Raw genomic sequence first — 27,369 nt, forward strand, 5'->3', positions numbered from 1 at the left:
AGAAGGTTGTGGGTTCAAATCCCACCCCAGGAACTTGAACACAACAATCAAGCCTAACACTCCCAATGCAGTGCTGAGGGAGTGCCACACTGTCGGAGGTCTGTGTTTTGGCATGAGAAGTCTGCTCTTTCGGGTGGATGTAAAAGATCCCATGGCACTATTTCAAAGAAAAGTAGGGGAAGTTATCACCGGTGTCTGGGACCAATATTTCATCAAATCATCATAGGCAGTCCCTTGAAATCGAGGAAGACTTGCTTCCATTCAAAGTGAGTTCCCAGGTGACTGAACAGTCCAATACGGGAATTGCAGTCTCTGTCACAGGTGGGACAGATAGTCATTGAGGGAAAGGGTGGGTGGGACTGGTTTGCCGCACGCTCCTTCCGCTGCCTGCGCTTGGTTTCTGCATGTTCTCGGCGATGAGACGCGAGGTGCTCAGCGCCCTCCCGGATGCTCTTCCTCTACTTAGGGCAGTCTTTGGCCAGGGACTCCCAGGTGTCGGTGGGGATGTTGCCTTTTATCAAGGAGGCTTTGAGGGTGTCCTTGAAATGTTTCCTCTGCCCACCTGGGGCTTGCTTGCCATGTAGGAGTTCCGAGTAGAGCGCTTGCTTTAGGAGTCCTGTGTCAGGCATGCAGACAATGTGGCCCGCCCAGCGGAACTGGTCGAGCATTGTCAGTGCTTCCCTGGGCTCCCCCTCCCTCAACCAACATCACTAAAAGATAAATGATCCGGTCAGTATCACATTGCTGTTTGTGGGAGCTTGCCTGTTCCTGCGCATAGCCAAAGTGGCCATCAACCGGTCCAGGCAGCGGGCAGTCGAGAGGGTCATTCAACCCGACTGGCTGCCTCTCTTCCGCGGTTACATCCGAGCCAGGGTGTCCCTGGAGATGGAGCACGCGGTGTCCACTGGTACGCCCACGGCCTTCAGTGAGACGTGGATGCCAGAGGGACTGGAGTGCATCATCACCCCTGGCAACCAAATTTTAATTTGACCGTTTAAAGTTTAATTTGTTTAAATTGTCGATTTTAGTGCCCCTTTAATAAGGGGGCACTTGATTTACATTTGTTTTACAGATACAACCAAAATGGTTGTGGGAGCTTGCTGTGCGCAAGTTGGCTGCCACATTTCCCACATTACACAACAGTGACTACACTTCAGAAAATACTTGAATGGCTGTAAAGCGCTTTGAGGTTGCGAAAGGCACTATGTAAATATATTGTGTGCAGTTTTGGTCTCCTAATCTGAGGAAGGACATTCTTGCTATTGAGGGAGTGCAGCGAAGGTACACCAGACTGATTCCCGGAATGGCAGGACTGACATATGAGGAGAGACTGGATCGACTGTGCTTATACTCACTGGAATTTAGAAGACTGAGACGGGATCTCATAGAAACATATAAAATTCTGACGGGACTGGACAGGTTAGATGCAGGAAAAATGTTCCTAATGTTGGGGAAGTCCAGAACCAGGGGTCACAGTCTAAGGATAAGGGGTAAGCCATTTAGGACCGAGATAAGGAGAAACTTCTTCACTCAGAGAATTGTGAACCTGTGGAATTCTCTACCACAGAAAGTTGTTGAGTCCAGTTCAGTTCGTTGGATATATTCAAGAGGGAGTTAGATGTGGCCCTTACGGCTAAAGGGATCAAGGGGTATGGAGAGAAAGCAGGAAAGGGGTACTGAGGTGAATGATCAGCAATGATCATATTGAATGGTGGTGCAGGCTCGAAGGGCCGAATGGCCTACTCCTGCAACTATTTTGTATGTTTCTATTTTTTAGTTCTTGCAGAGAGCCAGCACAGACAGGGTGGGCCGAATGGGCTGCTTGTGTGCTGTAAGATTGTTGTGTCTGGGCAACAATCCCGCCCTGATCACAGTGTTTGCTCAGAAAGTTGGCTGAGCCGGTGAGAGGGAGGGACTGGACCAGCCCACTCAACACTTCACTTGCTTGTCGCTTGCCTCTCCCGCTGTGTGCTGGAAGGTTAACCCTGGAGTTTGGGCAATGCAGTTCCACAGCCCCCTCTATGTCCCGACGCCCGTTCACCCCACGCCCTTTTACATCGAGGACATTCTGCGGCCGGACCTCCCTGCCCACGCTGCCCTGTGCCCGGCCGCCCACCCGCTGCCGCCTGCTTACCGGGGCGGGCTGTACCCGGACTGCGGCAACCCCGGGCTCCCCGCTCCCTCTCCGCACCTGTACAGCAACCCGTTCCTCCCGCACCACCCGGCTCTCTACAGCACCGCAGCACCCCACCGGCACCATCCCGTCTACAGACCGCTGCCCCTCGGTAAGGAGACTGCGGGGGGCGGGGGGCACCGAGGGGAAATCATGGGGGTGGGGGGGGGGGGCGCGGCGGAGGGAGAGAGAGAGGGGAAATCATGGGGGGGGATAGAGAGGGAGAGAGAGGGGGAGAGTGAGAGGGGAGAGAGAGGGGAGAGAGAGAGGGGAAATCATGGGGGGGATAGAGGGGGAGAGAGAGGGGGAGAGTGAGAGGGGAGAGAGAGAGGGGGAAATCATGGGGGGGATAGAGGGGGAGAGAGAGGGGGAGAGTGAGAGGGGAGAGAGAGAGGGGGAAATCATGGGGGGGATAGAGAGGGAGAGAGAGGGGGAGAGTGAGAGGGGAGAGAGAGGGGAGAGAGAGAGGGGAAATCATGGGGGGAGAGAGAGGGGGAGAGAGAGAGGGGGGAAATCATGGGGAGGATAGAGGGGGAGAGAGAGGGGGAGAGTGAGAGGGGAGAGAGAGGGGGGAAATCATGGGGGGAGAGAGAGGGGGAGAGAAAGAGGGGGGAAATCATGGGGGGGGTAGAGAGAGGGGAGAGAGAGAGGGGAGAGAGAGGGGGGAAATCATGGGGGGGATAGAGAGGGGGAGAGTGAGAGGGGAGAAAGAGGGGAGAAATCATGGGGGGATAGAGAGGGGAGAGAGAGAGGGGAGAGGGGGAGAGTGAGAGGGGAGAGAGAAGGGGAAATCATGGGGGGGATAGAGAGAGGAGGAGAGAGGGGAGAGAGAGGGGGAGAGAGAGGGAGAGGGAGAGGGAGAGAGAGGGGGGGCAGAGAGGGGAGGAAGTAGGGAGAAAGGGAACAGGGGGAGGGAGAGGAGGGAGAGAGAGAGGGGAGAGGGAGGTAGAGAGAGAGGAGGGGAGAGAGAGGGAGAGCGAGAGAGGGGGGGCTAGAGAAAGGGAGGGGGAGAGGAGAGAGAAAGAGTGGGGGAAGGAGAGAGAGGGAGAGCGGGAAGGAGGGAGAGTGAGAGGAAAGGAGGGGAAAGGGGGATAGAGGGAGAAGGCGAGAGAGAGAGGAAAAGAGATAATGGAGGGAGAAAGAGATTAAGGGGGAGAGGGAGGGGGAGATAAGGCGAGAGAGAGAAAGGGAGAGGAGGAGGAGGGAGAAGGAGGGAGAGAAATAAGGAGAGAAACAAGAGAAAAATAAAGAGATGCAGCCAAGGAGAGAGATAGGAGAGAAAGAATGAGCTGTAAATAAGGCGATAGAGATAAGGAGACAGAAATAATGAGATAAGAGAAAATGATGAGACAGACAGATATAAATAAAAATAAGGGCAGGAATGAGATAGTGAGGGAGAGAAGTATGGAGATAGAGAGTACTAAGATGAGCAAAAATGTTACAGAGAAAGGAAGAGAGAGCGGGACCGCGACAACATTCAGGCCAGAAATCAGAAAGGAGTGTGTTTCGGTGTGAACGCGATTGCTCTGCGGGCACTCGATTTGCTGAAGACTTATTGCTGAAAGTGTCGCGACTTTCGGAAAGGGAGGCTTGTAAACCCCAATCGGTGCGGGAATGTGCGGGTGTAAAAGGATCAGATACACTAGTACTGACAAGAAACCCATTCAACCCGAAAAAAACAGTCAGTGAGAAACATATCAGTGTGCGGATTTCACAAACTCTTGTTCCGCTTTTAGCAAGGGCAGCCTTAACACTTCTGAACTTTTAGCGTTTCATTTCAATCTCCTGCTCTGCCCTTTATTGAAGTGATATTGAGCATTCAGGAAGCGATGTAGAGCTGATTTAGGCGAGAGACTGCACACGAATACTGTACAGACTCTCCCTGCTTCTCGCCTGTCGACAATCGAAATTCCGAACTTTACAATACGCAACATATTGAACATTTAAACAAGTTTCGGTTTCTCCTCCCCAGTGCGTGGTTCTCGCTTTCCAGCCAGGCTCACTGGTTGGGGCTGAATATTGAAACTCCAGTCGGCTGTGGAAAAGCTTGCAAAGTTCTGGGATCACCTCTCCCTCTCCCAGCCAGTCTGTGTGACCCTTTGGAATTAGAATCACAGAATGATCAGAGCGCAGGAGGCCACTCAGCCCATCGTGTCTGTGCCAGCTCTGTCCAAGGGCTATCCAATCGTCCCACCCCTCTGCCTTTCCCCATAGCCCTACAGCTCCCCCCCTTTCAGGTATTTATCCAATTCCATTTTGAAAGTTACTACTGAATCTGCTCCCACCGCCCTTTCAGGCAGCCCCAGACCATAACCACTGTTTATGTAAAAAAGATTTCACTGGTGAAGTTTATCTATTATTTTTCAATGCATAGAAACATAGAAAGATAGAAAATAGGTGTAGGAGCAGGGCATTCGGCCCTTCGAGCCTGCACCACCGTTCAATATGATCATGGCTGATCATGTAACTTCAGTACCCCATTCCCGCTTTCTCTCCATACCCCTTGATCCCTTTAGCCGTAAGAGTCACATCTAACTCCTTTTTCAATATATTTAACGAACTGGCCTCAACAACTTTCTGCGGTAGAGAATTCCACAGGTTCACAATTCTCTGAGTGAAGAAGTTTCTCCTCATCTCGGTCCTAAATGGCTTACGCCTTATCCTTAGACTGTGACCCCTGGTTCCGGACTTCCTCAATATTGGGAACATTCTTCTTGCATCTAACATGTCCAATTCCGTCAGAATTTTATATGTTTCTAAAAGATCCCCTCTCATTCTTCTAAATTACAGTGACTATAAGCCTAGTCGATCCAGTCTTCCTTCATATGTCAGTACTGCCATCCCGGAAATCAGTCTGGTGAACCTTCGCTGCACTCCCTCAATAGCAAGAATGTCCTTGCTCAGATTAGGAGACCAAAACTGTACACAATATTCAAGATGTGGCCTCACCAAGGCCCTGTACAACTGCAGTAAGACCTCACTGCTCCTATACTCAAATCCTCTCGCTATGAAGGCCAACATGTCATTTGCCTTCTTCACCGCCTGCTGTACCTGCATGACAACTTTCAATGACTAATGTACCATGACACCCAGGTCTCATTGCACATCCCCTTTTACTAATCTGTCACCATTCAGATAATATTCTGCCTTCCTGTTTTTGCCACCAAAGTGGATAACCTCACATTTATCCACATTATACTGCATCTGCCATGCATTTGCCCACTCACTTAACCTGTTAAAGTCAACCTGCAGCCTCTTAGCATCCTCCTCACAGCTCACACTGCCATCCAGCTTAGTGTCATCTGCAAACTTGGAGATATTACATTCAATTCCTTTGTCTAAATCATTAGTGAATATTGTAAATAGCTGGGGTCCCAGCACTGAACCTTGCGGTACCCCACTAGTCACTGCTTGCCATTCTGTAAAGGATCCGTTTAGAAACATAGAAACATAGAAAATAGGTGCAGGAGTAGGCCATTTGGCCCTTTGAGCCTGCACCATCATTCATTATGATCATGGCTGATCATTCACCTCAGTACCCCTTTCGCGCTTTCTCTCCATACCCCTTGATCCCTTTAGCCGTAAGGGCCACATCTAACTCCGTCTTCAATATATCCAATGAACTGGCATCAACGACTCTTTGCGGCAGGGAATTCCACAGGTTAACAACTCTATGAGTGAAGAAGTTTCTCCTCATCTCAGTCCTAAATGGCGTACCCCTTATCCTAAGACTGTGTCCCCTGGTTCTGGACTTCCCCAACATCGGGAACATTCTTCCCGCATCTAACCTGTCCCGTCCTGTCAGAATCTTATACGTTTCTATGAGATCCCCTCTCATCCTTCTAAACTCTAGTGTATACAGGCCCAGTTGACCCAGTCTCTCCTCATATGTCAGTCCAGCCATCCCTGGAATCATTCTGGTGAACCTTCGTTGCACTCCCTCAATAGCAAGAATGTCCTTCCTCCGATTAGGAGACCAAAAACTGAACAGAATATTCCAGGTGAGGTCTCACCAAGGTCCTGTACAACTGCAGTAAGACCTCCCTGCTCCTATACTCAAATCCCCTAACTACGAAGGCCAACATGCCATTTGCCTTCTTCACTGCCTGCTGTACCTGCATGCCAACTTTGAATGACTGATGAACCATAGGTCTCGTTGCACCTCCCCTTTTCCTAATCTGTCACCATTCAGATAATATACTGCCTTTGTGTTTTTGCCACTAAAATGGCTAACCTCACATTTATCCACATTATACTGCATCTGCCATACATTTGCCCACTCTCTTAACCTGTCCAAATCACCCTGCAGCCTCTTAGCATCCTCCTCGCAGCTCACACCGCCACCCAGTTTAGTGTTAGCTGCAAACTTAGAGATATTGCCCTCAATTCCTTCATCCAAATCATTAATGTATATTGCGTTATTCCCACTCTTTGCTTCCTGACTGCCAACCAGTTCTCTATCCATGTCAGTACATTACCCCCAATACCACGTGCTTTAATTTTGCACACCAATCTCTTGTGTGGAACCTTGTCTACATAGATAATGTTTATCTATTAGTTTTCAATACAGTAGCACAGTGGTAATGTTACTAGTAATCTGGAGACTTGAGTTCAAATCCCACCATGGCAGCAGTGGGGAACTTAAATTCAATTAAATAAACCTGGAATGAAAAGCTAGTGTCAGTAATGGTGACCATGAAACTACCGGATTGTCGTAAAAAACCCATCTGGTTCACTGATGTCCTTTCGGGAAGGAAATCTGCTGTCCTTACCCTGTCTGGGCCTATATGTGTCTCCAGACCCACAGCAATGTGGTTGACCCTTAACTGCCCTGAGAAATGGCCCAGCGAGACAGTTAGGGACGGGCAATAAATTCTGGCCTTGCCAGCGATGCCCACATCCTGTAAACAAATAAAAAAATGCCAATATAGGGGAGGGGTAAAGGATTAGTTGAATATTTTTAACTAAACAAATAGTTTATTATTGTTATTCAAATCCATCACCAAAAATATTTCCACCGGTTGTTTTTATAAATATACCAGACTTTTTTTTTTTTGTTGTGATCTGGAATGCGCTGCTTGAAAGGACGGTGGGAGCAGAATTGGATAAAAACTTGAAGGGAAAAATTTGCAGGACTGTGGACGATGTTCAGCCATGAACTCATTGAATGGCGGTGCAGGCTAGAAGGGCCGAATGGCCTACTCCTGCACCTATTTTCTATGTTTCTATGTTTCTATGTTCCCTGTAAGCAACGCTCCATTCTGCATGGCCTGATTCTTTTAGCCTGTGGTCCCTTTAAATCTCCACGCACGGGCTGTATTTACAGTGTATAGTATAGTATTAGGCGGTCCCTCGTATCAAGGATGACTTGCTTCTACACCAAAAAGGGATGAGTTCACAGGTGTTTCAATGAGGGACCTGACATTCTAGGTCCCGAACTACATGTTGAAGGGTGGAAGACGCCTGTGCCTGGATTTTTTTATCGTGTGTTGGCCGTTGCACACCAGCCACCACACGGGCTTGGATCAGTGGCAAGGATTGACCAAGACGACTGGAGACCAAGCTCTGCTGCACGGACCTAGTGCACACGCATGCTTCTGTTATCCATAGATCGCAGTGTGGGCTGGCCCGTGCTGCCCCTGGGCCCTTGTCTCTCCTGGGCCTCGAACCCTCGCATCTCCTGGGCCCTGATCATGCCGCTCCTGGGCCCCGATCTCTCACTGCTCCTCTGCCCCAATCAAAAATGGAGCAGTCAGAAACAGGACATCAATTAGTCTCCTCTTATCTTGGAGACATCAGATATCGACACACTGTCATCTGAAATATTACCAGGGGTCACAGTCTAAGGATAAGGGGTAAGCCATTTAGGACCGAAATGAGGAGAAACTTCTTTACTTGGAGAATTGTGAACCTGTGGAATTCTCCACCACAAAAAGTTGTTGAGGCCAGTTCGTTAGATGTATTCAAAAGAGAGTTAGATGTGGCCCTTACGGCTAAAGGGATCAAGGGGTATGGAGAGAAAGCAGGAATGGGGTACTGAAGTTGCATGGTCTGCCATGATAATATTGAATGGTGGTGCAGGCTTGAAGGGCCGAATGGCCTACTCCTGCACCAATTTGTAGGTTTCTATGTTTCTATATCAAAATATTAAACTCAAGTCTAGTTGAAGGGTTATTAACATCAGCAGAGACTTCACACTGTGGAGAGACCATTCACCTGCTCCATGAGTTGGAAGGTATTTACACTGGAGAAGCTGGTGAGAGGCCTGTGTGGGACCTTTCCCATTACGGCCCCGCAGCTTAGCGGTAACATTGGCGGTGGGAGTGGGACTGATTGGATTGCTCTACCAAAGATTTGGCGCATGCATGATGGGCCGAATGGCTTCCTTCTGAGTCTTGTGAACATCACGTGACTGGCTAAGCCACTCGCAATGCAACAGCTCTACAACTATTTTAAATGAACTATAAATCAAGTGCCCCTAGAACCGACAAATTAACAAATTTAACTTTAGACATTTTTATAACTCAAATTATAATTTGTTTGCCGGGGTCGATGATGCACTCCAGTCCCAAAGGCCTGCTTCTGTGCTGTACCATTCTATGACTCTACAGGGCTGGTGCAATGATACAAATACATTCTAAGTTCATTACTGGAAAGTTTTAACAGCACTAATAGTTGTGAGACCAATAGTTTATGTTTGCTTTATTCAAAATGTTGAATTTTCGCTCAACTTATCTGATCGGTTTCTTTTCCGCACTAAATATTGCATTTCCTGTGTTATGTACGTTGCTTGGTTGAAATTATTGGATTTGTTTTTGTGCTGTAAGTGATTTTGCGATATCGGAGATAGGCTGTGCTCAGGGGCTGTTCCAGCAATAGGTTCTGACCCAGTTGTTGCATTCTTTCAAAACTCGGGTTCCTGTAGTCTAACACGCACCAAGTCCCATTCACCCATTCCCCCCGTGCTTGCTGACTGACATTGGCACCATGGTCTGGTAATGTCTCGATTTTAAAATTCACATCCTTGTTTTCAAATCCCTCCATGTCCTCGCCCCTCCCTATCTCTGTAATCTCCTCCAGCCCCACAACCCCCCCCCCCGCCCGCACCGAGATCTCTGCGCTCCTCCAATTCTGGTCTCCAATTTCCTTCCTTCGCCATTGGCGGCTGTGCCTTCAGCTGCCTTGGCTCTGAACTCTGGAATTCCCTCCCTAAACCTGTTACTGGTTTAATAATCCCCATGAACGTGCGTTCAAATCCCACAATTTGAATTAAAAAAAAATGGAAATAAAAAGCTGGTCTCAGTAAAAGTGACCATGAAGCTGTCGGAATGTCGTAAAAACCCAACTGATTCAGGAATGTTCTTTTAGGGAAGGAAACCTGCTGTCCTTACCCAGTCTAGGCCTATATGTGACTCCAGTCCCACATGTAAGCGTTACGCTCATAATAAGGTGATACAACTGAGTAGTGTATGCAATGAGTAAGTGTAACCTTAGCTCCTTTAATTAAACTCCAGAGTGCTGGTACAGCATGGGTGGCCTGCTTATATACAGTGCTCCCAAGGGATGCTGGGATTCCTTGGGAGTCCAACAGGTAGGCCCTCTGGTGGTGGTATGATATAGGTTGCCAAGGGTTACATACATAACAATAAGAGCATAAGAAATAGGAGCAGAAGTAGGCCATTCGGCCCCTCGAGCCTGTTCTGCCATTCAATGAGATTATGGCTGATTTTCTACCCCAGTTCCACTTTCCTGCACTGTCCCCATATTCCTTGATTTCTTTAATATACACGCATAAGAACATAAGATTTAGGAATAGGAGCAGACCATGCGACCCCTCGAGCCTACTCCGCTAATCAATAAGATCACGGCTGATTTTCAACCTCAACTCCACTTTCCTGCACTATCCCCATATCCCTTGATTCTCCTCGAGTCCAAAAATTTAGCGATCTCAGCCTTGAATATATTCATAGCCCTCTGTGGTAGAGAATTCCAAAGATTCACAACCCACTGAGTGAAAAAATTTCTAATCTCAGTACTAAATGGCTGACCCCTTAACCTGAAACTCTGACCCCTGGTTCTAGACTCTCCACCCAGGGGGAAACCTCCTCTCAGCATCTACCCTGTCAATCCCCCTCAGAATCTTACATATTTCAATGAGATTACCTCTCAGTCTTCTAAACTCCAGAGAGTATAGGCCCAGTCTGCTCAATCGCTCCTCATAGGACAACCCTCTCATCCCACACCAACGTAGTTGGCTCTGAACTGCCCTAGCAAGCCACATGGTTGTGTCAAATTGCTCTCGGGGCAACTGGTGCTGCGCAATAAATGCCTGCGATGCCCACAACCCAGGCACGGAAAGAGAGAATTCCCTTCTCGGCAGGTATGGATCAAGCTAAAGGAAAAGAGTGGCTAAAGTAAATGTTGGTCCCCTAGAGAATGAGACTGTGAAATTAATAATGGGGAACAGGGAAATAGCAGAGACATACAACAAATATTTTGTATCGGTCCTCACAGTTGAAGACGCTAAAAACATCCTGATAGTGGATAATCAAGGGACTATAGGGAGGGAGGAACTTAATACAATCACTACCACTAAAGAAGAAGTACTCGGTAAACTAATGGGACTAAAGGCGGACAAGTCCCCTGGACCTGATGGCCTGCATCCTAGGGTCCGAAAAGAAGTGGCTGCAGAGTTAGTGAATGCATTGGTTGTAATCTACCAAAATTCCCTGGGGAGGTCCCAGCGGATTGGAAAACCGCTATTGTAACACCCCTATTTAAAAAAGGAGGCAGACAGAAAGCAGGAAACTATAGACCAGTTAGCCTAACATCTGTCGTTGGGAAAATGCTGGAGTCCATTTTTAAGGAAGCAGTAGCGGGACATTTGGAAAAGTATAATTCAATCAAGCTGAATCAGCATGGTTTGATGAAAGGGAAATCGTGTTTGACAAATTTACTGGAGTTCTTTGAGGATGTAACGAGCAGGGTGGATAAGGGAGAACCAGTGGATGTGGTATATTTGGATTTCCAGAAGGCATTTGATAAGGTGTCACATAAAAGGTTACTGCACAAGATAAAAGTTCACGGGGTTGGGGATAATATATTAGCATGGATAGAGGATTGGCTAACTAACAGAAAACAGAGAGTCAGGATAAATGGGTCATTTTCCGGTTGGTAAACAGTAACTAGTGGGGTGCCGCAGGGATCGGTGCTGGGTCCTCAACTATTTACAACCTATATTAATGACTTGGATGAAGGGACCGAGTGTAATGCAGCCAAGTTTGCTGGTGATACAAAGATGGGTGGGAAAGCAAATTGTGAGGAGGACACAAATAATCTGAAAAGGGATATAGACAGGCTAAGTGAGTGGGCAAAAATTTGGCAGATGGAGTGTAATGTGGGAAAATGTGAGGTTATCCATTTTGGAAGAAAAATTAGAAAAGCAGATTATAATTTAAATGGAGATAAATTACAAAGTGCTTCGGTAAAGAGGGACCTTGGGGTCCTTGTGCATGAAACACAAAAAGTTAGTATGCAGGTACAGCAAGTAATCAGGAAGCCAAATGGAATGTTGGCCTTTATTGCAAGGGGGATGGAGTATAAAAGCAGAGAAGTCCTGCTACAACTGTACAGGGTATTGGTGAGGCCACACCTGGAGTACTGTGTACAGTTTTGGTCTCCGTATTTACGAAAGGATATACTTGCATTGGAGGCTGTTCAGAGAAGGTTCACTAGGTTGATGCCAGAGATGAGCAGGTTGACTTATGAAGATAGGTTGAGTAGGTTAGGCCTATACTTATTGGAGTTCAGAAGAATGAGAGGTGATCTGATTGAAACATATAAGATAATGAGAGGGCTGGACAAGGTGGATACAGAGAGGATATTTCCACTCATAGGGGAAACTAAAATTAGGGGACATAGTCTCAGAATAAGGGCCGCCCATTTAAAACAGAGATGAGGAGGAATTTCTTCTCTCAGAGGGTTGTAAATCTGTGGAATTCTCTGCCCCAGAGAGCTGTGGAGGTTGGTTCATTGAATATATTTAAGGCAGAGATAGACAGATTTTTGAGCGATAAGGGAATAAAAGGTTATGGGAAGCGGGCAGGGAAGTGGAGCTGAGTCCATGATCTTACTGAATGGCGGAGCAGGCTCAAGGGACCAAATGGCCGACTCCTGCTCCTATTTCTTGTGTCCTTGTGTTCTACCTCCTCGCGTGAGCCTAAGTCAAGTATGGTGTATAAAATTGTGAAGGGCCTAGATGGCGTGGATAGGAGGGACCGATTTCCCTTAGCAGCGGGATCAACAAGCAGGGGTAACAGATTTAAAGTAATTGGGGGGAGGTTTAGAGGGGATTTGAGGGGAAAATTCTTCACCCAGAGGGTGGTGGGGGTCTGGAACTCACGGCCTGAAAGGGTGGTAGAGGCAGAAACCCTCACCACATTTAAACAGTACTTGGATGTGCACTTGAAGTGCCATAACCTACAGGGCTACAGACCAAGAGCTGGAAAGTGGGATTAGGCTGGATAGCTCTTGGTCGGCCGGCACAGACACGATGGGCCGAAATGGCCTCCTTCTGTGCCGTAAATCTCTATGGTTGCTGTCTGCCTTCTGACGCGTTGCTTAAATTTATTAGCCTGGAGAATTGCCTGATACTCTGATTTTGGCGTTCTTTTTGCGGTTTCAACATCAAATTCTTTTGTCTTGTAACGCTCCCGTGAAGCGCTTCACTAGGTTACAGGCGCGATAGAAATTCAAGTTGCCGTTGTTCGAAAAAAGAAAATACCACCAGATTTCATCAGTCGCTGTTTGTCCGGTCTCTGCACTCGAAACCCACAGAATCCACCTATTTCCAGTCAAGGGGGGCCTCGAGTGACTGCCTGGTTCCTCTTTTATGCTGAGCCGGGTGTGATCCGATGGTACATGTGTCCCAACGCTAACTGCCGAGGTCACACATGTATCGCCCACCTCCTCCTCCCTCCCCAGCCTCGCTGAGCAAAAACACTTCATTGTCTCCAATCCCGATCATTGAGACCTCGCAGGAGGAAGGGAAATAAAGCTGAGCTTTTTTTTTGCGAAAATTGATTTATTCATTTGGACTATTTTAAAAGTGCAGCTTTGAATGTTCTTCCGGTTGGTAATGTTTTTTTAAATAATGATATATATACATGTGTGTGTGTGTATATATATATATATATATACACAATCAGCAGTTGTCAGTGCACAGCATACAGGAAGTGTTTGAAAGTAGGTAACGGGCTGCCGAGGGTTGATAGGGGGACATTTCCTCCTTGCTGGCTCCAATATGAGCAATTATAGCAATACTGAGTCGTTTGAGGGTACTGTGGTAAAGTACGAAAAGAGGAACCAAGTGCTGCAGTGGAAGAGAGAAGACGCACACCCAGCCACTCTGAGGTGGCAGGGTGTTAGGTAATCGTTGAGTTCAAGTGGACCTGGAGGACAAAATTACACGATTGCACTGGAGAGGGTGCAGAGGAGATTTACGAGGCTGTTGCCAGGACTGGAGAATTTTAGCTATGACGAAAGCTTGCATAGGCTGGGGTTTGTTTTCGTTGGAACAGAGGAGGCTGAGGGGAGACTTGATTGAGGTGTATAAAATTATGAGGGTCCGAGATAGAGTGGATAGGAAGGCCCTATTTCCCCTTAAAGATCCTGAGGGGGCTCGACAAGATAGGTGCAGAGAGGATGTTTCCCCTCGTGGGGGAATCTAGAACTAGGGGACATAGTTTCAGAATAAGGGGTCGCCCGTTTAGAACTGAGATGAGGAGGAATTTCTTCTCTAAAGGGTCGTGAATCTGTGGAATTCTCTGCCCCAGAGAGCTGTGGAGGCTGGGTCATTGAATATATTTAAGGTGGAGATAGACAGATTTTTGAACGATAAGGGAGCCAAGGGTTATGGGGAGCGGGCAGGGAAGTGGAGCTGAACCCAAGATCGGATCAGCCATGATCTCATTAAATGGCGGAGCAGGCTCGAAGGGCCAAATGGCCCACTCCTGCTCCTATTTCTTATGTTCTTAACAGAGGGGTTCAATAACCAATGGGCACAGAATTAAAGTAATTAGGAGAAGGTTTAGAGGGGAGTTGGGAAGATTTTTTCACCCAGAGGGTGGTGGGGGTCTGGAACTCACTGCCTGAAAGGGTGGTAGAGGCACAAACTCTCATTGCATTTAAAAAGTACTTGGATGTGCACTTGAAGTGCCGTAACCTGCAGGGCTACGGACCGAGAGCTGGAAAGTGGGATTAGGCTTGTTCGCTCTTTGTTGGGCCAGCACAGACACGATGGGCTGAATGGCCTCCTTCTGTGCCATATATTTCAATGATTCTGTGAACAACAACAAGAAAAAGCGAATTATAAATGCTGTGAGGGGGTAATATAAACGAAAAGTGCTGCAGATACACACAATGGGTCTTGCTAGTGTCCGAAGCAGGAACAACAGCTTAATATTATTGGGTGTGGGACAGGGTGACATGAGGAAGCCATTCAGCCCCTCGAGCCTGGTACACAGGAACAGGAGGAGGCCATTCAGCCCCTCGAGCCTGTTACACAGGAACAGGAGGAGGCCATTCAGCCCCTCGAGCCTGTTGCACAGGAACAGGAGGAGGCCATTCAGCCCCTCGAGCCTGTTACACAGGAACAGGAGGAGACCATTCAGCCCCTCGAGCCTGTTACACAGGAACAGGAGGAGGCCATTCAGCCCCCCGAGCCTGTTGCACAGGAACAGGAGGAGGCCATTCAGCCCCTCGAGCCTGTTGCACAGGAACAGGAGGAGGCCATTCAGCCCCTCGAGCCTGTTACACAGGAACAGGAGGAGGCCATTCAGCCCCTCGAGCCTGTTACACAGGAACAGGAGGAGGCCATTCAGCCCATCGAGCCTGTTACACAGGAACAGGAGGGGGCCATTCAGCCCCTCAAGCCTGCTTGGTCATTCAATTAGGTCATCTCTGATCTGCATCTCAACTCCATTTAACCATTGATACCCTCACCGAACAAAAATGACACAGCAATTACAGCACAGAAATGGTCCATTCGGTCCAAATAGTTTATGCTCCACACGAGCCTCCTCCCATCCCTCTTCATCCCACCCTATCAGCATATCAGAAATGTGCCAATGCTCTTCATGTACAGCAAATCTGATTTTGCTGATGTTGTTTGAGGGAGGACTGTTATCGCAGGACACTGAGAGGGCAGACGGGGCCTTGGCTTAACTTTTCATTCGAAGAAAAAAAGAGGTCTTGAAACTTCCAATTGATCCAAATCTCCTTGCAGCCTCTCTGAGTCCTCTACACAACCCGCTTTCCCACTAATCTTAGTGTCATCTGCAAATTTTATTGCACTACACTCTGTCCCCTCTTCTAGGTCATCTATGTATATTGTAAACAGTTGTGATCCCAGCACTGATCCCTGTGGCACACCACTAACCACTGATTTCCAACCAGAAAAGGACCCATTTATTCCGACTCTGCTTTCTGTTCGCCAGCCAATTCTCTATCCATGCTAATACATTTCCTCTGACTCCGCGTACCTCTATCTTCTGCAGTAACCTTTTGTGTGGCACCTTATCGAATGCCTTTTGGAAATCTAAATACACCACATCCATCAGTACACTTCTATCCACCATGCTCGTTATATCCTCAAACAATTCCAGTAAATTAGTTGAACATGATTTCCCTTTCATGAATCCATGTTGTGTCTGCTTGATTGCACTATTCCTATCTAGATGTCCCACTATTTCTTCCTTAATGATAGCTTCAAGCATTTTCCCCACTACAGATGTTAAACTAAACGGCCTATAGTTACCTGCCTTTTGCCTGCATACTCACATTTTGTGTTTCATGCACAAGGACCCCCAGGTCCCTCTGTACTGCAGCCTAATTTGTGCACGGCAAGCTCCCAGAAAAAGCAGTAACCACTAGGTCATTTGTTTTAGTGATGTTGGTTGAGGGATAAACATTGGCCAGGACCCAAGTCGAATTTGGGCCAATTTTCTCCCCCGCTCCTCCCTCGCCCCGGACCACAATTCATGTATTTCCAGATTGGAACCTCAGATAGATAACCCCAGACCTCACTGTGCCTTCAACGCAAGGTAGTCGCTGAATATTCTGAAGCAGAAAGGGGATTGGAAAGTGCGATCATAGAGGGTTAAAGCAACTCACAAAGGAAGGTCACTGTAACCAACTGATTTCCCAATCACCAGGCTGTAGCTTCCTCTTTAAGATCTCGTTCCCATGACACACCAGCCTCCCACCTCTCTCCATTGCAAACCTACTTGCCTTCCTCGCTCTCTGTTTTATAATTGATGGCCGTGTTCCTCTGAACTTTCCTCATTTGCTCCCCCTCATACGACTGATTCCTGGGATGGGGGGGGATTGTCCTATGAGGAGAGATTGAGTCGACTCGGCATATATTCTCTAGAGTTCAGAAGAATGAGGGGCGATCTTATTGAAACATACAACAGTCTTACAGGGTTTGACAGGGTAGATGCAGGGAGGATGTTTCCCCCTGGCTGGGGAGCCGAGAACCAGGAGTCACAGTCTCAGAATAAAGGGGTCGGCCATTTAGAACTGAGCTGAGGAGAAATTTCTTCGCCCAGAGGGTGGTGAATCTTTGGTATTCTCTATCCCAGAGGGTTGTGGAGGCTCAGTCTTTGAGTATATTCAAGACAGAGATCGATAGGTTTTTGGATATTAAGGGAAGCGAGGGATATGGGGACAGTGCAGGAAAGTGGAGTTGAGGTAGAAGGTCAGCCATGATCTTATTGAATGGCGGAGCAGGCTCGAGGGGCCAAATGGCCGACTCCTGCTCCTAATTCTTATGTTCTTCTGCCTGATAGCGTGGTGGTGGCAGATTCAATAGCAGTCTTTAAAAGGGAATTGAATAAGTAGTTGAAGCAGAAAAAATATAGGACTGAGGGAACGAACGGGGGAGTGGGGCTAACTGAATTGCTCTTCGAAAGAGCTGGAAGAAACTCGATGGGCCGAATGGCCTCCTTCTGTACTATTCAATGATTCCATAAAAATGCTGAAACTACACAGAGGGTCATCCAGTAGTTGAAGAGAGAAAGGACAGCATAATGCTTTCTATCCAGACCATGAGACAAGACTGAGGTCTGATCAACATCACTTAAAAAAAACAGATTATCGCGTCATTAGCACATTGTTGTTTGTGAGAGCTTGCTGTGCACAAATTGGCTGCCTCGTTTCCCAGATCACAGCACTGACTACACTCCAAACATACTTCATTGGCTGTAAAGCGCTTTGGGATGTCCGGTGGTCGTGAAAGGCGCTATATAAATGCAAGTCTTCTGGAAATTTTTTGAGGATGTTTCCAGTAGAGTGGACAAGGGAGAACCAGTTGATGTGGTGTATTTGGACTTTCAGAAGGCTTTCGACAAGGTCCCACACAAGAGATTGATGTGCAAAGTTAAAGCACATGGGACTGGGGGTAGTGTGCTGACGTGGATTGAGAACTGGTTGGCAGACAGGAAGCAAAGAGTAGGAGTAAATGGGTACTTTTCAGAATGTCAGTCAGTGACTAGTGGGGTACCGCAAGGCTCTGTGCTGGGGCCCCAGCTGTTTACATTGTACATTAATGATTTAGACGAGGGGATTAAATGTAGTATCTCCAAATTTGAGGATTACACTAAGTTGGGTGGCAGTGTGAGCTGCGAGGAAGATGCTATGAGGCTGCAGAGTGACTTGGATAGGTTAGGTGAGTGGCCAAATGCATGACAGATGAAGTATAATGTGGATAAATGTGTTATCCACTTTGGTGGTAAAAACAGAGAGACAGACTATTATCTGAATGGTGACAGATTAGGAAAAAGGGAGATGCAACGAGACCTGGGTGTCATGGTACATCAGTCATTGAAGGTTGGCATGTAGGTACAGCAGGCGGTTAAGAAAGCAAATGGCATGTTGGCCTTCATAGCGAGGAGATTTGAGTACAGGGGCAGGGATGTTTAACTACAGTTGAACAGGGCATTGGTGAGGCCACATCTGGAGTATTGTGTACAGTTTTGGTCTCCTAACTTGAGGAAGGACATTCTTGCTATTGAGGGAGTGCAGCGAAGGTTCACCAGACTGATTCCCGGGATGGCGGGACTGACATATCAAGAAAGACTGGATCAACTGCGCTTGTATTCACTGGAGTTCAGAAGAATGAGAGGGCATCTCATCGAAACGTTTAAAATTCTGACGGGTTTAGACAGGTTAGATGCAGGAAGAATGTTCCCAATGTTGGGGAAGTCCAGAACCAGCGGTCACAGTCTAAGGATAAGGGGTAAGCCATTTCGGACCAAGATGAGGAGAAACTTCTTCACCCAGAGAGTGGTGAACCTGTGGAATTCTCCAACACAGAAAGTTGTTGAGGTCAATTTGCTAAATATATTCAAAAAGGAGTTAGATGTAGTCCTTACTGCTAGGGGGTCAAAGGGTATGGCGAGAAAGAAGGAATGGGGTACTGAAGTTGCATGTTCAGCCATGAACTCATTGAATGGCGGTGCAGGCTCGAAGGGCCGAATGGCCTACTCCTGCACCTATTTTCTATGTTTCTAGTTAAGTCTTTGTTTCCTCACTCTGGCTTGACTGCTGGAACAACGTTATATAATTGCCGATCTCCTCCAGTCACTCAGTGAACACCAAGAATTTTCAGCCCAGCTCTGCTCTCTCCCCATACGTCACACAATATTCAAGGGCTGATTTTAACTTTCGGTGACAGTATTAGGGGAGATTTTAACCTGCCTTTTCTCTGTTCAGCTACTGATTTACTGACCCGCTGTACATTTTATGAATTCCAAACATACGAACAATGGCGGACAGTTAAGGACCATCTGGTCCATCGGGCCTGTCCCACACAATTACGATACCTTGTGTATCACAACTTATACACTCCACCCCTATCCGAAACCATGTGATCTCCTGGGAGAGACAAAAAAACAGATAAATATCCCAGGCCAATTGGGGGAAAAAAATCTGGAAAATTCCTCTTCGACCCATCGAGGTGATCAAAACCAGTCCAGGAGATCACTCTGGCCGTTAAATTTCCTGCAGTACCTACCTTCTGTGAGAGGTGATCTCCACCATAGCCAGAAACAAATCCAGCTTTTGCTTGAAGGAATTCAGCGAGTCTGCATCCACCACATGAATTGGCAGCTTGTTCCAGAGGTCTACTATTCCCTGGCAAAGAACCACCTCCTGACATCTAACCTAGATCTAGCCTTATAAATAAGAACATAAGAACATAAGAAATAGGCCATATGGCCCCTCGAGCCTGTTCCGCCATTTAATATGATCATGGCTGATCCGATCATGGACTCAGCTCCACTTCCCTGCCTGCTCCCCATAACCCCTTATTCCCTTATTGGTTAAGAAATGTCTATCTCTGTCTTAAATATATTCAATGTCCCAGCTTCCACAGCTCTCTGAGACAACGAATTCCACAGATTTACAACCCTCTGAGAGAAGAAATTTCTCCTCATCTCAGTTTTAAATGGGCGGCCCCTTATTCTAAGATTATGCCCTCTAGTTCTAGTCTCCCCCATCAGTGGAAACATCCTCTCTGCATCCACCTTGTCGAGCCCCCTCATAATCTTATACGTTTCGATAAGATCACCTCTCATTCTTCTGAATTCCAATGAGTAGAGGCCCAACCTATTCAACCTTTCCTCATAAGTCAACCCCCTCATCCCCGGAATCAACCTAGTGAACCTTCTCTGAACTGCCTCCAAAGCAAGTATATCCTTCCTTAAATATGGAAACCAAAACGGTATGCAGTATTCCAGGTGTCTTATGACCCCCTGGTCCTGCCTTACCTATTTAATTGAAATAAACTGTCAGCTGGAAATCCGTCTATTCTCTTCATGATCTCTTCTCAATCAACATCATCAACATAGGCAGTCCCTCGGAATCGAGGAAGACTTGCTTCCACTCTAAACCTGAGTCCTTGGGTGACTGTACAGTCCAATATGGGAATTACAGTCTCTGTCACAGGTGGGACAGACAGTGGTTGGAGGAAAGGGTGGGTGGGACTGGTTTGCCGCACGCTCCTTCCGCTGCATGCGCTTGATTTCTGCATGCTTTTGGCGACGAGACTCGAGGTGCTCAGCACCCTCCGGGATGCTCTTCCTCCACTTAGGGCGGGACCTCAATCATATCCTCCCTAAGTCTAAGCTGCTCTAAGGTGAAGGTTCCCAACTCTTTTAGCCTATCTTGGTGAGGAAGATGTTTTAGACTTGGAATTTGTCGAGTAGCCCTCTTCAACAATTCCATTTTCTTTCATTTCCACAATTTCCACGCTGTGTCTGTTTATCTCCTTTCCATGTACAATACGTTTCTCTTTTCTCCCCCTCAGGTAAGGAGTATTTCTGGAACCCCTTTGCCCAGCGTCCCTGCCACAAGCGGAAAGGAGGTCAGGTCAGATTCTCCAACGACCAGACACTCGAGCTGGAGAAAAAGTTTGAGAATCAGAAATACCTCTCGCCCCCGGAGAGGAAGCGATTGGCCAGAACCCTGCTGCTCAGCGAGAGGCAGGTGAGCGATGGATTGTGTTCAAGAAAAGGAACGGCACATTCCCGAGCCTTCACTGATTTTCAAACTGCATTATCGGCTCTTACCCAGTTTATGTATTTAATGCGAAGGATGTTCCTGCTGGGAGATTGCTCCTGTGCCAGGACATGCACCCAATGTCAGCAATGTGCACTCCCAAATAAGACTAGAAACAGAGCAAAGCTCCCTCTACACTGTCCCATCAAACACTCCCAGGGCAGGTACAGCACGGGTTAGATACAGAGTAAAGCTCCCTCTACACTGTCCCATCAAACACTCCCAGGGCAGGTACAGCACGGGGTTAGAAACAGAGCAAAGCTCCCTCTACACTGTCCCATCAAACACTCCCAGGGCAGCCACAGCACGGGTTAGATACAGAGTAAAGCTCCCTCTACACTGTCCCATGAAACACTCCCAGGGGAGGTACAGCACAGGTTAGTTACAGAGTAAAGCTCCCTCTACACTGTCCCATCAAACACTCCCAGGGCAGGTACAGCACGGGTTAGATACAGAGTAAAGCTCCCTTTACACTGTCCCATCAAACATTCCCAGGGCAGGTACAGCATGGGTTAGATACAGAGTAAAGCTCCCTCTACACTGTCCCATCAAACACTCCCAGGGCAGGTACAGCACGGGGTTAGTTATAGAGTAAAGCTCCCTTTACACTGTCCCATCAAACATTCCCAGGGCAGGTACAGCATGGGTTAGATACAGAGCAAAGCTCCCTCTGCACTGCCCCATCAAATATTCTCAGGACAGGTACAGCACGGGTTAGATACAGACTAAAGCTCCCTCTACACTGTCCCATCAAATACTCCCAGGACGGGTACAGCATGGGTTAGATACAGAGTAAAGCTCCCTCTACACTGTCCCATCTAACAGTCTCAGGACAGGTACAGCACGGGGTTAGATACAGAGTAAAGCTCCCTCTACACTGTCCCATCACACACTCTCAGGACAGGTACAGCACGGGTTAGATACAAAGTAAAGCTCCCTCTACACTGTCCCATCAAACACTCCCAGGGCAGGTACAGCATGGGGTTAGAAACAGAGTAAAGCTCCCTCTACACTGTCCTATCAAACACTCCCAGGGGAGGTACAGCACAGGTTAGTTACAGAGTAAAGCTCCCTCTACACTGTCCCATCAAACACTCCCAAGGCAGGTACAGCACGGGGTTAGATATAGAGTAAAGCTCCCTTTACACTGTCCCATCAAACACTCCCAGGGCAGCCACAGCACGGGTTAGATACAGAGTAAAGCTCCCTCTACACTGTCCCATGAAACACTCCCAGGGGAGGTACAGCACAGGTTAGTTACAGAGTAAAGCTCCCTCTACACTGTCCCATCAAACACTCCCAGGGCAGGTACAGCACGGGTTAGATACAGAGTAAAGCTCCCTCTACACTGTCCCATCAAACACTCCCAGGGCAGGTACAGCACGGGGTTAGTTATAGAGTAAAGCTCCCTTTACACTGTCCCATCAAACATTCCCAGGGCAGGTACAGCATGGGTTAGATACAGAGCAAAGCTCCCTCTACACTGCCCCATCAAATATTCTCAGGACAGGTACAGCACGGGTTAGATACAGACTAAAGCTCCCTCTACACTGTCCCATCAAATACTCCCAGGGCGCGTACAGCATGGGTTAGATACAGAGTAAAGCTCCCTCTACACTGTCCCATCTAACAGTCTCAGGACAGGTACAGCACGGGGTTAGATACAGAGTAAAGCTCCCTCTACACTGTCCCATCACACACTCTCAGGACAGGTACAGCACGGGTTAGATACAAAGTAAAGCTCCCTCTACACTGTCCCATCAAACACTCCCAGGGCAGGTACAGCATGGGGTTAGAAACAGAGTAAAGCTCCCTCTACACTGTCCCATCAAACACTCCCAGGGCAGGTACAGCACGGGGTTAGATATAGAGTAAAGCTCCCTTTACACTGTCTCACCAAACATTCCCAGGGCAGGTACAGCATGGGTTAGATGCAGAGTAAAGCTCCCTCTGCACTGTCCCATCAAATACCCCCAGGGAAGGTACAGCATGGGTTAGATACAGAGTAAAGCTCCCTCTACACTGTCCCATCAAACACTCCCAGGGCAGGTACAGCACGGGGTTAGATATAGAGTAAAGCTCCCTTTACACTGTCCCATCAAACATTCCCAGGGCAGGTACAGCATGGGTTAGATACAGAGCAAAGCTCCCTCTACACTGCCCCATCAAACACTCTCAGGACAGGTACAGCACGGGTTAGATACAGACTAAAGCTCCCTCTACACTGTCCCATCAAATACTCCCAGGGCGGGTACAGCATGGGTTAGATACAGAGTAAAGCTCCCTCTACACTGTCCCATCAAACACTCCCAGGGCAGGTACAGCACAGGTTAGATACAGAGTAAAGCTCCCTCTACACTGTCCCATCAAACACTCCCAGGGCAGGTACAGCATGGGTTAGATACAGCGTAAAGCTCCCTCTACACTGTCCCATCAAACACTCCCAGGGCAGGTACAGCACGGGGTTAGATATAGAGTAAAGCTCCCTCTACACTGTCCCATCAAACACTCCCAGGGCAGATACAGCACGGGGTTAGATACAGAGTAAAGCTCCCTCTACACAGTCCCATCAAACACTCCCAGGGCAGATACAGCATGGGTTAGATACAGAGTAAAGCTCCCTCTACACTGTCCCATCAAACACTCCCAGGGCAGATACAGCATGGGTTAGATACAGAGTAAAGCTCCCTCTACACTGTCCCATCAAACACTCCCAGGGCAGGTACAGCACGGGGTTAGATACAGAGTAAAGCTCCCTCTACACTGTCCCAACAAAAACTCCCAGGGCAGGTACAGCACGGGGTTAGATGCAGAGTAAAGCTCCCTCTACACTGTCCCATCAAACACTCCCAGGGCAGGTACAGCACGATGTTAGATGCAGAGTAAAGCTCCCTCTACACTGTCCCATCAAATACCCCCAGGGCAGGTCGGGCACGTGTTAGATACAGAGTAAAGAATGGTGGGAGTGAGAAATCGGGGAACTGTAGCCCAGTTAGCCTGATCTCAGTCGTCGGGAAATTGTTCGAATCTATTATTAGGGCCATGGTACCAGGGCACTTAGAAAACCATAATATGATTGGACAGAGTCAACACTGATTTAGGAAAGCAAAATCATGTTATTTGAAGTTGTAACTAGTAGGGAAGATAACGAGTAACCAGTGGATGTAATGTATTTGAATGTTGAAAAAAGTATTTGATAAGGTGCCACACAAGAGGTTATTAAACAAAATTAGGGCGCATGGCATTGGGGGTAATATATTAGCATGGATTGAAAATAGAGATTCGGAATAAACCGGTCATTTTTGGGTTTTTATTAGAGGGGTACCGCAAGGAGCAGTGCTTGGGCCTCTGCTATTCACAATCTATGTCAAGGACTTAGATGAGCGGTCCGAGTGTAATATATATACATTTGCCGACGATTTCAAGTCGTTGGGAATGTAAGCTGTGAAGAGGACACAAAGAGCTTGCAAAGGGATATAAACAGGCCAAGTGAGTGGGCAAGAACATGGCAGATGGAATATAATGTGGGGAAGGCAGAATATTTTTTAAATGGTAAGAAATTGGGATGTGTTGTTCTTCAGAGGGACCGGGGTGTCCTTGTACACGAATCACTGAAAGTTAGCACGCAGGTGCAGCAAGCAATTAGGAAAGCAAATGGTATGTTGGCTTTTGTTACAAAGGGATTGGTGTATAAGAGTCTTACTGCAATTATATAGGGCCTTGGTGAGACCACATAAGAACATAGCATAAGAAATAGGAGCAGGAGTCGGCCATTTGGCCCCTCAAGCCTACTCCGCCACTCAATAAGATCATGGCTGATCTGCTCATGGACTCAGCTCCACTTCCCTGCCCGCTCCCCATAACCCTTTACTCCCTTATCACTCAAAAATCTGTCTATCTCCGCCTTAAATATATTCAATGACTCAGCCTCCACAGCTCTCTGGGGCAGAGAATTCCACAGATTTACAACCCTCTGAGAGAAGAAATTTCTCCTCATCACAGTTTTGAATGGGTGGCCCCTTATTCTGAGACAATGGCCCCTAGTTCTAGTTTCCCCTGTGAGTGGAAATATCCTCTCTGCACCCACCTTGTCAAACCCCCTCATTATCTTATAAGTTTCAATAAGATCACCGATCATTCTTCTGAACTCCAATGTGTATCGGCCCAACCTACTCACCCCATTCTCATAAGTCAACCCCCTCATCTCTGGAATCAACCTGGTGAACCTTCTATGAACAGCCTCCAATGCAAGTATATCCCCTTCCTTAAATACGGAGACCAAAACTGTACACAGTACTCCAGGTGTGGCCTCACCAATACCCTGTACAGTTGTAGCAGGACTTCACTGCTTTTATACTCTATCCCCCTTGCAATAAAACTGGAGTATTGTGTACAATTTTGGTCTCCTTATCTAAGGAAGGATATGGTTGCCTTGGAGGGATGTTTCACCAGACTGATTCCTGGGATGGGGGGATTGTGAGGAGAGATTGAGTAGATTAGGCCTATATTCTCTAGAGTTAGAAGAATGAGGTGAAAATTCTTACAGGGCTTGACAGGGTAGATGCAGGGAGGGTGTTTCCCCAGGCTGGAGAGTCTCGAACCAGGGGTCATAGACACAGGATAAGGGGTCAGCCATTTCGGACTGAGATGAGGAGTAATTTCTTCACTCAGAGGGTTGTGAATTTTTGGAATTCTCTGCCCCAGAAGGCTGTGGATGCTGAGTCGTCGAGTATATTCAAGGCAGAGGTCGATAGATATAAAAACATAGAATGCTGGAAATCTGAGCGGGTCAGGCAGCATCTGTGGAGAGAGAAACAGAATTAACGTTTCGGGTCGATGACCCTTCGTCAGAAGTAGGGCCTACTGCTGCTCCGATGTCTTACGTTCTTTTGTAGCTGTTTGTGGTTCCGTCCTCTGTGCAAAGTGACTGCTGGCCTTGCCTTTCTAACACATTGGATCGCAGCGTAATTCTTGGTGTGAAGCGGATTGCAATGCCCCGAAGAGGTGTTGGTGCAAATGTTTCACAGCTGCTCGGAAGTGATGATTGACGATTTGATGAAGTTGCTTCGACCCAGAACGTTAAAACTATTGTCTCGCTCTCGGGCCCTGATGGAGCTGCGATGTGTTTCCAGCATCTTCTCTGCTAAGTTCAGCATCGGTGGTTTCCGCTCTCTGAGTATATGTTTAACAGGAGAGAGTCCCACCTTCCACCCTTTGTAAACTTCGTCTCATCCGATACCCTGCTGCCCCTGTATCCTAACGCAACCAAGTCCCGCTCACCTGTCACCCTCTGTGCTCGCTGACCTACACTGGCTCCCGGTCTGGCAAACATCTCAAATCCCTCCATGGTCCTCACCGCTCCCTATGTCTGTAACCTCCTCCAGCCCCACAGCCCCCCGAGATCTCTTTAACCTCCTCCAGCCCCACTGTCCTATCCCAAGGCAGGTACAGCACGGGTTAGATACAAAGTAAAGCTCCCTCTACACTGTCCCATCAAACACTCCCAGGGCAGGTACAGCACGGTTAGATACAAAGTGAAGCTCCCTCTACACTGTCCCATCAAACACTGCCAGGGCAGGTACAGCACGGGGTTAGATACAGAGTGAAGCTCCCTCTACACTGTCCCATCAAACACTCCCAGGGCAGGTACAGGGGGTTAGATACAGAGTGAAGCTCCCTCTACACTGTCCCATCAAACACTCCCAGGGCAGGTACAGGGGGTTAGATACAGAGTAAAGCTCCCTCTACACTGTCCCATCAAACACTCCCAGGGCAGGTACAGCACGGGTTAGATACAGAGTAAAGCTCCCTCTACACTGTCCCATCAAACACTCCCAGGGCAGGTACAGCACGGGTTAGATACAGAGTAAAGCTCCCTCTACACTGTCCCATCAAACACTCCCAGGGCAGGTACAGCATGGGGTTAGATACAGAGTAAAGCTCCCTCTACAGGGCTAACAAGGCAAGGGAATATACAATTAAAGGTAGGACACTGAAATGTGTTAAGAGGACCAGAGGGACCATGGACTGCATGTTCATAGATCCCTGAATCACAGAATGGTTCCAGCACAGAAGGAGGCCATTCAGCCCGTCGAGCCCATGCCGGCTCTCTGCAAGAGCACTTCAGCTAGTCCCACTCTCCCGCCCTTTCCCCGTAGCCCTCAATTTTTTTTTCCTTCAGGTACTTATCCAACTCCCTTTTGAAAGCCACGATTGAGTCTGCCTCCACCACCCTCTCAGGCCGTGCATTCCAGATCCTAACCACTCGCTGGGTAAAATAGTTTTTCCTCATGTCGCCTTTGCTTCTTCTGCCAATCACCTTAAATCTGTGTCCTCTGGTTCGCGACTCTTCCCGGAATGGGAACAGTTTCTCTCTATCTACTCTGTCCAGACATCTCATGATTTTGAACCCCTCGATCAAATCTCCTCTCAACCTTCTCTGCTCCAAGGAGAACAACCCCAGCTTCTCCAGTCTATCCACGTAACTGAAGTCCCTCATCCCTGGAACCATTCTCGTAAATCTATTCTGCACCCTCTCTAAGGCCTTCACATCCTTCCTAAAGTGCGGGGCCCAGAAT

The 27,369-nt window shown here is 47.8% G+C and overlaps 1 protein-coding gene across 1 annotated transcript in view; it reads left to right on the top strand.

Moving 5' to 3' along the window:
- The first annotated feature begins 1,969 nt into the window (after positions 1–1,969).
- The window catches only part of LOC139228370 (hematopoietically-expressed homeobox protein hhex-like), an 87,945-nt gene continuing 62,545 nt past the window's right edge, over positions 1,970–27,369 (top strand). The window contains exons 1-2 of the mRNA XM_070859519.1: positions 1,970–2,285; positions 20,541–20,719. Coding sequence (XP_070715620.1) covers positions 2,000–2,285; positions 20,541–20,719 — 465 coding nt within the window. The 5' untranslated portion in view covers positions 1,970–1,999. The remainder of the gene's footprint in view (positions 2,286–20,540; positions 20,720–27,369) is intronic.

The sequence above is a fragment of the Pristiophorus japonicus genome, chromosome 2 (assembly GCF_044704955.1).
Source record: "Pristiophorus japonicus isolate sPriJap1 chromosome 2, sPriJap1.hap1, whole genome shotgun sequence".
Classification (NCBI taxonomy): Eukaryota; Metazoa; Chordata; class Chondrichthyes; family Pristiophoridae; genus Pristiophorus; species Pristiophorus japonicus.